This window comes from Berghia stephanieae, chromosome 3 (assembly GCF_034508935.2).
Source record: "Berghia stephanieae isolate SIO BIC M18660-M18661 chromosome 3, UCSD_Bste_1.3, whole genome shotgun sequence".
NCBI classification, from domain to species: Eukaryota; Metazoa; Mollusca; class Gastropoda; order Nudibranchia; family Aeolidiidae; genus Berghia; species Berghia stephanieae.
This window is the reverse complement of record NC_088362.1, coordinates 29,844,214-29,858,376: the sequence shown is the minus strand read 5'-3', so window position 1 is coordinate 29,858,376 and position 14,163 is coordinate 29,844,214. Positions and strand designations below refer to the sequence as shown.

General features: G+C 36.5%; 2 protein-coding genes across 2 annotated transcripts in view; one reads left to right on the top strand and one right to left on the bottom strand.

Annotated features, from left to right (window-relative positions):
- Positions 1-7,494, top strand: part of LOC144967501 (putative glutathione S-transferase 6) — an 11,443-nt gene extending 3,949 nt beyond the window's left edge. The window contains exons 2-6 of the mRNA XM_078904870.1: positions 1,987-2,135; positions 3,298-3,390; positions 4,479-4,594; positions 6,002-6,112; positions 7,018-7,494. Coding sequence (XP_078760996.1) covers positions 2,000-2,135; positions 3,298-3,390; positions 4,479-4,594; positions 6,002-6,112; positions 7,018-7,182 — 621 coding nt within the window. The 5' untranslated portion in view covers positions 1,987-1,999 and the 3' untranslated portion in view covers positions 7,183-7,494. The remainder of the gene's footprint in view (positions 1-1,986; positions 2,136-3,297; positions 3,391-4,478; positions 4,595-6,001; positions 6,113-7,017) is intronic.
- Positions 7,495-9,661: 2,167 nt separating this feature from the next.
- Positions 9,662-13,613, bottom strand: LOC144967500 (low affinity immunoglobulin epsilon Fc receptor-like). Its single transcript, XM_078904869.1, has 2 exons — positions 13,480-13,613; positions 9,662-10,194 (listed from the first exon to the last, which is right to left on the bottom strand). Exons 1-2 carry the CDS (start codon positions 13,541-13,543, stop codon positions 9,701-9,703), a joined length of 558 nt encoding a protein of 185 aa, XP_078760995.1. The 5' UTR covers positions 13,544-13,613; the 3' UTR covers positions 9,662-9,700.
- Positions 13,614-14,163: the final 550 nt, after the last annotated feature.

The window sequence follows — 14,163 nt, the reverse complement described above, 5'->3', positions numbered from 1 at the left end:
CCAATCACTGCCATTGTTTACATTATGACGACTGTCCGGGAGGCGTGGTTATCTAAGTGTCTAAAGAGGGAAAATGACGAATAAGGTAAAATAATGAATAAATAATATTATTATTAAAGAAAAAAAAGCCCCCATTAAATCCCGCGACCTTGATCCCCTACCAGCACAGCTTTTGGCCAGCTCCATCGATACATTATTACCATCCATTACATCAATCATAAATACATCCATACTGACTGGCGAAGTTCCATCGTGCTTTAAAATGCCCTCGTCAAACCACTTCTGAAGAAACCATCACTGGACCACAATATATTAAACAATTATCGTCCTGTATCAAATTTACATTTTTTTGTCAAAACTTTTGGAGAAGGTAGTACTGACACAATTAACATCTCATCTTATGAACAACAGTTTGGAACAACCCTCTCAGTCAGCCTACAAACATCAACACAGTACTAAAACGGCGCTTCTTAAAATCTTTAACGACTTGTTATGCAATGCTGATGCTAACAATATAAATGTATTATGCCTTTTAGATCTTTCAGCTGCCTTTGACACCATTGGCCATGCCATTTTGTTAAGAAGACTAGAAAATACGTTCGGCATAAAAGGAATTGCCCTTAAATGGGTTACATCATATTTACAGGATCAATGACAGACTCTCGTAGTAAATGGTGTTCAGTCAGAACAAGTTTTACTAAGCTTTTGAGTGTTACAAGGCTCTGTTCTTGGCCCTGTCTTTTTACTGTATATATGCAGTCCCTTTCTAGTGTGATATCCAGATTCCATCTGAGTTATCATTGTATGCAGATGATATGCAAATATATGATTCAGCACCCCTTAGTAATTTACAGTTCTTAATACAACGAATTACGAGCTGTTTTAATGAGATTAAATCTTGGATGTACCATAATAAGTTAAAATTAAATTATAGTAAAACTGAGATTTTAATGTGTGGAAGGCCGAGTATCCTTAGGCAGGCAAATAAATCATATATTACTCTCGGAAATAGCACAATGGAATTTTCAAATAAAGCAAAAACCCTTAGAGTCATCATTGAATAAGATTTTTCCACGACATGCCACGTGAATAACACCATACAATCTATGTACATAGAACTAAAAAAAAAGCTAAGTTCGTAATTTAATACTGAAGCATATAGCAGAACTTTTAATTAATTCCCTTGTTTTATCTAAATTGGACTATTGTAACTCCCTTTGGGCGAATTTAGCTAAAAACAAAATGAGCAAACTTCAGGTTGCTCAAAATAAGACAGCCAGACCCATTGTGCGCTATAACAAAAAATACCCGTCAGCAACTCTCCTTCACCGTTTTTAATCTGATTGATACAATTTAGTAAATACTACTCATAAAAAAGGCTGGATAAAAACAAAAACAAAGAGCTTCGTGACGTCATTTTCGTTCCATCTATATTATGGGATATTCTGCGCCAATCTGTATTATGTTGGAATTAACTAAATGTTTAAAACATCTTTAAAAAGTAAAAAATTAAAGATGACTGGTTTTAGGAAATTTAAGCGTATTGAAGTTTGAGGAATAAACAACCCATTCTCTCTCTCTAATGACGACATTCGACTCAATTCAAATCTTTATAAAAAAATTCCGCCACGACATCATAAGATGTAGCCTAGGCATTCCACGAAGGAATATAGATAATCCATCAAACAAGATGTTGATGTCAACAGGAATCACCCATGTTGTCCAAGTGAGCAAATTGGGGGTTAATAATCTTGCCCAGTGAAAAATAAAAACGAAAGTGTTTTGAGCGAGGCTCAAACGCGGGACCTTCCGGGTCACAATGGAATGCCTTAACAACGGCCACTTCGCTCCCCCCCCCCCCCCCCCCCCACGTCTCCTTATAATAATCAAAATTGAAATTGAGTTTTAAGGATCGGGTTCCCCTGACATGATACTGTTTTGAGACGATTCATCGCATTTTGAAAAATGTTTTTCTTTTTCTTTCAGAATCCCTTTGAAAATGGCACCCAAGTACGTCCTGACCTATTTTGGATTACGGTCCCGTGGAGAAATTCCCAGATTGGTTTTCGCCGCTGCCAAGAAAGAGTACGAGTACAGAGAAATTGCCTTCGACCAATGGCCAGCTTTTAAAGCAGGTATTTTCAAAACAACAACGTCAGCTTGTCTAGAGAGCAATATCCAATAATTTTCAAATTAGTGGATATTCAAATTTTGGAAACTAGCTGGAGACTATTTGGACATATCTTAAGGAGAAACAGAAATAATATTCCAGCTATTAAGGCAATGGCGTTATTCTTTACACCAAGCAGGCATAACAAACACAAAGGTAGACCCATAACAAGCATATACAATACGATAGAAAAAGACCTCAAGCGCCTAGATTCACACAAGATCTGCGATGCGAAAAGGATTTAGAGCACCCGAGATCCATCGCAGCAGATCGTCATCAGTGGGAAGAACCCGCTCAACAAATCAGAGAAGTTAGCTACCAAAGCGTCCTGGTTCAAAGATTAGGAGGCGATCGGAAATAAGTCAATCCAATAAACCCGATCAAAGCGCTTTACAAGGGGTCCCTGACCAACAGCAGCACGTAACGTGTAGGACGAGACATGACGCATGTTAGGCGATCTTACATTTTTTTCCTACAGAGACAATCCCTAGAACCTGCCGGTACATCCTGATACTAAAATAGTTATGCCACCTTATGATTCAATATATATTCTATTCATCATAATTCCTCCAAAAGACTAGTTACATATACACTTCTAAGGAGTTTGGAACCAAATAAATAGAGAAGGTGTGACATCACAACTTTTCATTCCTATTTTCTTAATAAGATTCACACCGACATAACGCAGTCTTGAGATGAGGGGCAGCACATTTACTGGTCTGATAACGAAATGCAATAGTGTTCAACAGTCGTGGCGTCACTTCCCTCGTAATGACCCATAGTAACTGGTTCTAAACTATCGGAACAATGGCGGACGCCATTATCTCCATCACCGCCCTTATGAAATACTTCTCCAAGCATAAAAGAGGAGGAACACATTATAAATTTGATCATGTTTTGACTTTTATACATTCTGATCACACGACATGTGAAAAAGTACTAGCCAGCATGAAGAATAAAAAGTACAGATTTTCTTTGTTTAGAACCAAGCTGCTGGTTGCTGGGCGGACGTGAATTCAGACTATTAGTGAATCGTATTATAGGCTTTTAAAAAACCCCACAAAACATCATTGTAGATTAGTTCTCATACTCACACCTATTTCTTTATTTTGCCCTCAATTTGCCAGAGACACCCTTTGGAGGTCTTCCAATGCTGGAGGTTGATGGAGAGAAACACGGACAGGGAATGGCCATCTCCACGTTTCTGGCTAGAGAGTTTGGTAAGACTGACTGTAACCTTTTAAGTCCTTGCCTAAAGCAGACATGCCTAGTACTATGAATAATTCGTAAAAATACGAATTTTTGGCTCCAGCTACAGAGCTACATAAGTCTCTTTGACTCAATAAGTCTTGTTGAAAAGGAAAGTTTAGCTTCTTAGAACACATATTCAGGACATTGGAGCATTTTTGGACCATGCTGAGAGCAAATTGTTTATTTCTATAGCCATTTAAAGTCAATTTTACTTTTTTTCCCCCTCGGACACTACGAATTTTTGAAATTTCAAGTTGGCAGCTCTGTCTAAAGTAGCTTTCATAAACTCATAGTCTGACTGTGTAAGCTTGGAATACTTGTGACTATAAGTTAAGAATGGCTACGGCCTGATACTGACCAACAAATTAAGTCATAGTACAAGGCAAAACGACTGCCAAAGGAAGGCGAATCATAAGTTGTATTTCGTAAAAAAGCAAAAACGAAAACAAAACAAAACAAACAAACAACTCCCCCCCCCCCCTCAAAAAAAAGATCCCCAAAAACACAACCCCCACCCCCGGAAAAACAAATGAAAAAAAAAAAACAAACAAAAAAAAAAAACAAACAAAACACCAACCACAAACTTCACCTGTTTCATCATTTCTGACAATAGATCGAATTTTTAGTTTCTCATCCATCCCGATATATCGTCTCTTTGATCGATATGTCACATATATGAATATTGATTTTCAGACGTTTTCCTCAGGCAATTAATGACTATTTTTATCTTCTTCATATCCAGAAATAGTATAGTTTAGTTTGATATTTATATTGATCGATGTGATGTTATAAATGCTTGTAAGAAATGTGATGATGATGACAATGGCGAGGATGATGATGACAATGGTGATGGTGATGACAGTGAAAATGGGGATGATGATGATGATGATGATGATGATGATGATGATGATGATGATGATGATGATGATGGTGGTGGTGGTGGTGATGGTGATGATGACAGTGAAGATGGGGATGATGATAATGATGATGATGATGATGATGATGATGATGATGATAATGATGATGATGATAAGGTAAATAATTATTCATTTATTAGGACTGATGGGTAAAACAAACATGGAAGCCTTCCGCATAGAGGAGCTGCTTCACCTCAGAGAGGATCTTCTCATGAGTGAGGCCAAACACTTCTTGGAGAAAGATCCTGCGAAAAAGGTAGGGCGGTTTCTATCTCTCTATCTATCTATCTATCTATTTATCTATCTATCTATCTATCTATCTATCTATCTATCTATCTATCTATCTATCTATCTATCTATCTATCTATCTATCTATCTATCTATCTATCTATCTATCTATCTATCTATCTATCTATCTATCTATCTATCTATCTATCTATCTATCTATCTATCCATCTATCTATCATTCTATCCACCTATCTATCTATCTATCTATCTATCTATCTATCTATCTATCTATCTATCTATCTATCTATCTATCTATCTATCTATCTATCTATCTATCTATCTATCTATCTATCTATCTATCCATCTATCTATCTATCTATCTATCTATCTATCTATCTATCTATCTCTCAATCAAGCAAGCAATCTATCTATCTATCTATCTAACTATCTATTTATCTATCTGTCTATAATTAATCAATCTACTTATCTATCTATCTCTTAGTCAATCAATCAATCAATCAATCAATCAATCAATCAAAAAATCTATCTATCTATCTATCCAACTATCTATCTATTTACCTATCTATCTATAATTAATCAATCTATCTGTTAATCTATCTTTCTATCTATCAATCAATCAATCTATCTATCTACCTATCTCTCTATCTATCTATCCACTAAACGTGCTCAAAGCGCTTTACAAAGGAACCCTAGCCAACAGCAACACTTAACATGTAGGATGAGACATGACGGCTGTTTGGCGATATTACATTTTTTTCCAATAGACCAACGTTGTAACGGCCAAGTACTCATTTTTTCTCGTATTTTTTTTTCCAATATTTTATCTAGAAAGCACACCATCAAGACTCAAGTGAGAATGAGTACCTCGACATAGGCTGTTACAGATGTTGTAAGAGTGATAGTAAAAAAAAAAAAGTTCGCCTAATCAGTGATTAGTTCTGTATGGAATCGAAATATGCTTCCATGTGGACTGCTGGGGAAATAAATATAACATTGTAAAGCGCACTGAGCATGGTAAATCCGTGGCAATGCTCTCTCTCTATATATATATCTTTAAATTATTTTTTTTTATCAAACAAAACACATTTTTTCAGATGTTTATCATGATGCTTGCATTATATTGATGATATGCGTATCGGTAAAAATACTCACAGCATCCACCAAGTCGGATATAACGTACAAACACACAAAGCTTTAAACGTTTATAATCTGATTTAATAATAATAAATAATAATGATAATAGATCTTTATTGTCCATAAATATGGCAATTTGTCATTTAGTTACACTTGTTATAATGTTATAATTTATACAACTTAGTGAGAACTACTCATCTAAATGGATGACTAAAATCAATAACACAGAGCTGAGTGACGTCATTTTCATTCCTTCTATATATTTTTTTCCTATGTAAAGGCTGAGTTAGCAAAGAACCTCAAGGAAGAGGTTTACCCACGATTCTTTGCACTCTTCCGTGATGCTTTGCTGAAAAATGGCAAGGGCGATAAATATGTTGTTGGATCTAAGGTGAGTCATGGCGAAAGTTCTCCATTTGTTTTGTATTTAGTGGACGGTGAATTCAACGGAGAATTCATTTCCTCCCTTTTGCACCATAGAAAATGATTGGTGATATTATTATTATTATTATTATTATTATTATTATTATTATTATTATTATTATTATTATTATTATTATTATTATTATTATTATTACTATTATCATCATCATCATCATCATCATCATCATCATAATCATCAACATCATCCTCATCATCATCATCATCATCATCATCATCATCATTTTAATTATTATTATCATCATAATGATCATTGTTATGATTATTAATATTGCTATCATTATTACAGTTATTGTTATCTTTATCCTTGATCTCCTCCTTTTCTTCTTTCTCCTCCTCCTCCTCCTCCTCCTCCTCATCATCATCATCATCATCATCATCATCATCATCATCATCATCATCATCAAATCATCCTCATCATCATCATCATCCTCATCATCATCATCATCATCATCATCATCATCATCATCATCATCATCATCATCATCATCATCATCATCATCATCAACATCATCATCATCATCAATCATCATCATCATCATCATATCATCATCATCATCACCATCATCACCATCATCACCATCATCATCATCATCACCATCATCACCATCATCATCATCATCATCATCATCATCATCATCATCATCATCATCATCACCATCATCACCATCATCACCTTTATCAACATAATAGGCATCATTACCTACCGATACCATAGCTGTCACATTTCTTATTCCCCCCCCCCCTCCCCACCCACCAACTCCCTCCTCTCCCCCTACCCCCCCCCCCCCCCCCCCCGCCCTACCGACCTTCCCCCCACGGCCCAACACAATATTATCCTTTATGAATCATCAGCTCTCCCTCGGCGACCTGGTATTGTACGGCATGATGACCACTCCTTTGTTGAACTGTCCCGACGTTGTCCAGAAATTCCCAGAACTCTTGGCCCACAGGAAACGCATAGCAGCTGAGGATGGAATAAAACAACACGTAGCGTCCATGAAAGATCTCCCTATCTAAATTTCTGTAAAAAAGTAAAGTTAATGTAATGTAAATGTTGCTGCTTGAAGCTTCGATGAAATAATAAATAACAACTCAGACGAATGAGATAATGTGATAGTGGCGTTGAGACTTTCACCTTAGCGACACCACTCCACATTATCTCTTTAGTATGTAGTGTTTCATTCATCCTGCTTTTTTTTTTTTTTAAGGGGAAACCCGAAGCATCCATATTATCTATTTTCGTCTATTAAATTGAAGCTTACATCCATTTTCACATTGTTATGTATTTCTAAAAAAATTAATAAAACAACGAATAAATATAAGAATGTTGTTTGATTTCAAGTTGTGAAGTTATTGACCTAAATTGATGTACACTTATTTGTAGGTCTGAGAACCCAATTCCTTATGGGCTTATGGTTGTAGTGGAATTCTCCAAAAAAAAATTTACAAAATGACGCAAAATGTCTGTTACACCAATGTTAAACTAGGTACATAAGCGGATTCGGATGTCAGACCTGTACATATGTATACGTTGACCTAAACGAATATAACAGCTTCACAAAGATGAAAAAAACTACTCAAGATGTAACAGTTTGGGTTACAAACTCCTCTTCAACAATCCCTGAAAGGACTGAATTTCTTTACAAAAGTCATAAACAACAAATGAGTATAAAGATGTTGGATTTCAAGGTGTGTCAAGTTATTGACCTTAATGAATATAAATTGAGCTTTAAAAAAATATTATAGCGTAATATCCACTAAACGTGCTCAAAGCGCTTTACAACGGGTTCCTGACCAACAGCAACACGTAACTTGTAGAAAAGGTAATAAACAACAATGAATATAAGGATGTTGTTAGATTTCAATGAATATAAATTGAGTTTTTTTAAATATTTAGCGCAATAACCACTAAACGTGCTCAAAGCGCTTTACAACGGGTTCCTGACCAACAGCAACACGTAATATGTAGAACGAGACACGACGCTTCATAGGCGATATTACAATTTTTTTCCCGACAGAGACAACGTTAACAGCCAGGGACTCATTTTACACCTGAATACGGTGAGAGAGAAAAGAGCCTTTTACTAGGACTCAACTATGCGCCGAGCGAGGCTCGAACTCAGGACCTTCCGATCCAAAAGCAAGCGTCATACCACTAGACCACATAGCCGCACAGCTTCAAAAAGATAAAAAAAAAACACTCAAGATATAACGGTTCGGGGAAAAAAAACTTTTCTTCAGCAACCAATTCCCCCCCCCCCCCCCCCCCCCCCCCCCGTTTAAACAGTAATTCTTCGCCATCTATATCACGACAGGGGGTCCCGATAGCTCAGTCGCTAGAGCACTCGCTTCACACGCAAAGGGACCAAGATCGATCCCGGGTGCAGTCGAGATTATTTCTGATCCTCCTGTCCACCCAGCAGTGAATGGGTAGCTGAGTCTGTTAGATTTGGCGGAAAACACTTTGCGATAGACTAATGTCCTATCCAAAGGATAGCAGGCAATTGCTATTGTCCGCTTCACGCTATAGAAACCGGGATAAACTCCGGCTCCATGGACCCTTTATCCAAAGGAGAGTGCTAGAAATACCACTTGACCACATAGCCGCACAAAACAAACTTGTTTAATGTAAAATATGATCAGAATATAGAAATCTTATTATTTTTTTTCTGAAGTTTAAGAAACAAAACTCATTCTGCTCATAAAAGTTATTTATTTTATATTCCAATTCTATAGTAAGGTTCAAAATTCAATTTTAACAAGTTAATTGCCGTACTCTGGAAAAAAAAACTTGTATTAAAAAAATGTTGGCCAAAGAGCTCTTCCTTCCAATATCGATCGCTTTAAATGACCCTCATCTTATCAAAAAAACACTAAACTTGGGATGACGTGAAGTCCCAGGTTTCAGAGTTTTTGCCAAAAATGAGGGTCATTTAAATCGATCGAAATTTAAAGAATGAGTTGTCTGGCCAAATCTTAAAATACCAGTTTTTCCAGAGTACGGCAGTAAACTCGTTAAGCTTGGATGTCACTTTGAGATAATACCGTCATAAGATCATTGCTTACACTTTTTTGGGGGCTAAAATAGAATAAAAACAAAAGAAACCAAAAACAAAATCCCCCCCCCCCCCAAAATAAAACAAAACAAAACAAAAAATCAAAAACAAAATAAAAAGCCAAAAAAACAACAGAAAATTCAAAAAAACAAAAACAAAAAAAAACAAACAAAATTGATCACAATCAAAAGGATTACTCCTCCAAAAAAAAACAAACAAAACAAACAAAAACAAAAAAAAAAACAACAAAACAACAAAAGACAACATCACCCCCCCCCCCCATACCCCCTCTAACCCCTCCGCCCCCCCCCCCACCCCGACCCCACAAAACAAACCAAGAAATAGAAAAAAAACTTCAATAAGAAAAAAATACAAGTCAAACCAACCCCCCCCCCCCCCCAATGAAACAAACAAACGAACCCCCAACCCCCCAGGTATGAAGTTGTTGTTCGAGTACGCCAGCCAGTATGCCACTCTCCTTACAAACGATGTTCGCAGATGTACGGTTTTTCTACATTGAAAATCCCGTAACTTTTCTCACACTTGTAGTCATACCACTTCCCGTCGGTTGCCTTGATAGCCACGCAATCTTCAACTCGTTTGGACGGTGCCAAGTTCGAGAAGAATCCTCTGTTGTTCCCCTGACCCAGTTTGAAGTTCGAATAGTTCATCGGGGTGCCGTCCGACCACACGAATTCGCCTTCGTCTATCATGTCGTTTAATCCAATCCAGGTACCATGAGGAGCTGTATCAACCTCATAGATCCTCTCCATGACATCCACAAGAAAATCGTTTACAGCGCTGTCCTTGACCGTTACGAGAAACCCTCCCAAGTTGATGCAGTGATTGTTAGCTCTCCTGTAGTCTGTGGCCCAGACATGAAATGAATAGCACTTGTCTTGGAAAAACCGCAAGTGCTCCGAGCTGACAAGGTTGTCCACATATGGGCAAACATTCTTGGTGGAGGCATTGGCTGCAATAAATAATTCATGAATGCATCTTAAATGTGCGTCAAAGTGATACGAAACTGCTGGAAATTGTGGATTGTAAAATGTAATTAACAAAATTTGATGTAACAGCTTTAACAATAAAGATAGGTATTTAAGGTAAGCTTCAATTTATTAGTCGAAGACAGATAGTGCGTACGTTGATGGTTTCCCCTTTACCAACAAAACACGATGAATGAAACACAACGGACAAATGAGATATCTGTGAATGGCGTAGTTAAGGCGAATAAACAAAAACAATGGTAGCACAGGAAATAGAATGCAACTTTATATGGAAGTTTAAAGAAAACCCAAAAACAAACACGGAACGCTTTGGGTTCAAATTACAAAAAAATACCCCCCCCCCTCCCAAAACAACCCCCCCCCCCCAAAAAAAAAAAACAAACAAAAAACAAAAAACAAAAAAACAAAAAACAAAAAAACAAAACAAAAAACAAAAGAAAAGAAAACAAAATAAAACAACCCCAAAACAATCAATCAAACAATCAACGAAAAACAATGAACACGTATCTCTTGGCTAATACATTACTTAGTTTAAAATCAAATCAACGGCAGAGATGTTCAAGATCTGAATACACGAAGGACGTGCCGAATATTTCTCTAGCTTTGATCTGATTTTTTAGTAATGTATTTATGTTTTCATTGTTTTTTGTTTGTTGTTGTTGGCTGAAGAAGGGTTTTGAGTCCGAAATGTTCCGTGTTTTTTATTTTGTTATTTTCTGAAGCTGTTATATTCATTTTTGTTTAAACTTGAGCTTTTTATTAAAACTTGGGCTTTTTTAAACATCGCAATATCCACTAAACGTGCTCAAAGCGCTTTAAAAAGGGTCCCTGACCAACCAACAGCAACACGAAACATTTAGATCGAGAGACACGACGTCTGTTAGACGATATTATAATTTTTTTTCCAACAGAGACAACGCTGTTTACGACCAGGTACTCATTTTTACTCATTTTTTAGAGGATGTGAGTATAGAGCCTTTTCCAAGTACTCGACCATGCACCGAGCGAGGCTCGAACCCAGGACCTTCCGATCCGAAAGCGAGTGTCATTCCACAAGACCACAAAGCCGTTTACTACCTTAAAATGCGACCCATTGCCTCAAAAAGGTGTTGTGTCTTAGTAAACTGAATACGAGGAAGGAATTTCAAAGTTAGAATGACAACAGAAATAAAACAAAAACCCACGCAAAAGAAAACAAATCGTGAGTTGTATTCAATAGGTTAACCAATGGAATCACTTGAGTATTGTTGCCGTTAGCAACTCACTAGACGTTGCACAAAACTAAAAAAATGACGTTAAATTATAAGTCCTAGAGGGTTCTCGTGTGGTCATCGTAGCCTGACACTGGATAACCATGAACTTTTATAGTCTAGTTAATACCGTTTAGCAAGAATTACTCACAAACGCGGATGGCAAATAAAAATAACAAATACCAGAATGACGTCACTCTGGTTTTTGTTATTGTTTTTTGCCATCCACGTTTATGAGTAATTCTCACTAAACTGTATGAACCAGACTATAAAAGTTCATGGTTACACATAGTTTTGTGTGTTGGTCCTTTATACTTCCGGATGGCAATGTTTTGAGCTTCTTAGCTAAGCGCATACTATCTATAAGTTTACGATGGCGACGTGGAGAATCACAGAGTAAAACATAAAATATAAATCACAGCCACACAAATATTTAAAAAAAAACACTTGAGCTTTTATACAGTGCAATATCTACTAAATGTACTCAAAGCGCTTTACAAAGGGTCCCTGACCAACAGCAGCACCTAACAAGTAGTACAACACATGACGTCTGTTAGGCGATATTGCAATTTTTTTCTTCTGCCCGAGACAAAGCTGTTAACGGTCAGGTACTAATTTTACACCTGAGTACGATGAGAGAATGTGAGTAAAGAACCCTTTTCAGGGACTCAACTAGGCGCGGAACAAGGCTCGAACCCAGGACCTTCCGATCAGAAAGCGAGTGTCATACCACAAGAACACATTGCCACACATACGTAGTTTATTTAAATAAAAATAGCCAGTGAAATATATTGCACATCCGTTTAGAAATATGTGTCAGTACATGACCTAAACAGTCGGAAGGTGAACATTTTGGATTTGCATCTTTTTGGTGGTATTTTCTGAAAGAATATGCTCACCAGAGCATATTAATCTTTATTTGAAGGAAATCGGGCGATTTATCATGACGTTATGGTCAGATGTATGGGAAAGGTGTCTAGAACTTTTCTCAGATTTCATACTTTTTTAACTTGATAGCTGTAAAAATTATTTAGAAGTGAAATTAAGCTTTGATATTTCCCGAAAATGTACAAAGCGGATTGATTTAATCATTATGACAAGAACTCATTTTTTATTTATTTAAAATGACCTTCTAACTAAACTTGGCAATATCTCAGTTCAAACCTTTTCACCACCCGACTGATTATGCCATTCACTGTCACATATAATAGTAAAATCTTAGTTTCGGCATCGGATGAATGAATGTAGAATCAAATAAAAATACGCCCGTGGTCGCCAAAGCCAGTGTCAGCGATCATTGATAGTGTTGCCAGGTGCCTTTGCAAAAATCCCGCCAACTTTATCCTAAATTCACCTGCGACGGTTGCCCCCCAAAAAAAAAAAAATCTGCCATTTGATTTTAAAAACTTAGAGTAAAAAAAGTGCATTGTCTCAGACTAAAATTATATTACTAAATGCTACTCACCTATTTACAACTGTTTACTTTTTAAAGGAATGAAGATTCGGAGTTTCGGTTTTGTTTGAACGGGAGTCAGACTGATATTGTTTCCACCTTCGGTTAATCGGAATTAGGTTGTGTAATATAGATCTAGGCCAACAGTACACTCACAATAGGTACTCCTAAAAGTTACTTTAGGGGGGGGGGGAAGAAATAATTAGACTTGATTGCTATACTTTTACTTTTTTTAAAAAGGGTATACAATTTTTTAAAAATCCGCCATCCGCCTGTCAATTCTTCCCCGCCATGCGATGATAAAAATCTTCCAATTAGGCGGAAAATCCTCCAACCTGGCAACATTGACATTGATCATATTATTGATTATTAAAATATGTAATTTTTAACGTATAAATCAGCCATTCAAGATATCATAAAAACATTCTTTTGGCCTCTGATTCATCCTAACAGAAAAACACCGTCTTGAAACGATGAGTGACAAATGAAAAAACGAAGTGCAAATCATATTTTTTCAAAAGTGAATATAAAATAATTTCTCTCACCTAAGCATGTAAAAACTGCAAGGACCAAAGCAAGACCACACGCTAATTTCACTTCCATCTTCATCACTCTTCTCTTCCCCCCAAAACCGTACTACAATAAGCAAGTCAAAAGTGTTTCTTTCTTGCTACGTAAAATGGCTTTATATAGATATAGACGGTCTTAATCTTGTAGGAAGAAGCTTCAAATTTAAACACAAAGTTTCATCGGCATTAATAACAACGATATGGCATGACCTTTGTATTTCCCGTCTCTTTAACAACTTAACTACCGCATTCTGAAAAAACAAACAAACACGTATTAAAAAATTTGGCCAGAAAACTCGTCCTTTAAATATCAATCGATTTAAATGATCCTCATCTTGGAAAATATTTAAAAAAAACAACTCTCAAACCTGAGATCTCGAGAGGTTTTCCTTTAGTCTTGGTTTGATATTTTTGCCAAGATGATGGTCATTAAAATCGATCGATATTTGAAGGACGGGGTTTCTGGCCAAATTTTAAAATAATTTTTTTTCTACGAGTACGGCAGGTAACTAACTGGTTATCAAGCTGACACAAGCTGGATCCCATTATTGTCATTACGCCGGACATGGGCAAAAATAAGGGCAAAAAAAAAAATAAATAAATGAATAAGCTATAAACATTAAAAAAATATATGGTAATAAACTCAGAGACAACAGGAAA

Excerpts from the sequence above, each read along its gene's own strand:
- LOC144967500 (XM_078904869.1), bottom strand. The coding sequence starts at position 13,543 with ATGAAGATGGAAGTGAAATTAGCGTGTGGTCTTGCTTTGGTCCTTGCA. Across the intron at positions 10,195-13,479 it reads TGCAGTTTTTACATGCTTAG|CCAATGCCTCCACCAAGAAT; the intron begins GTGAGAGAAATT and ends TATTTATTGCAG.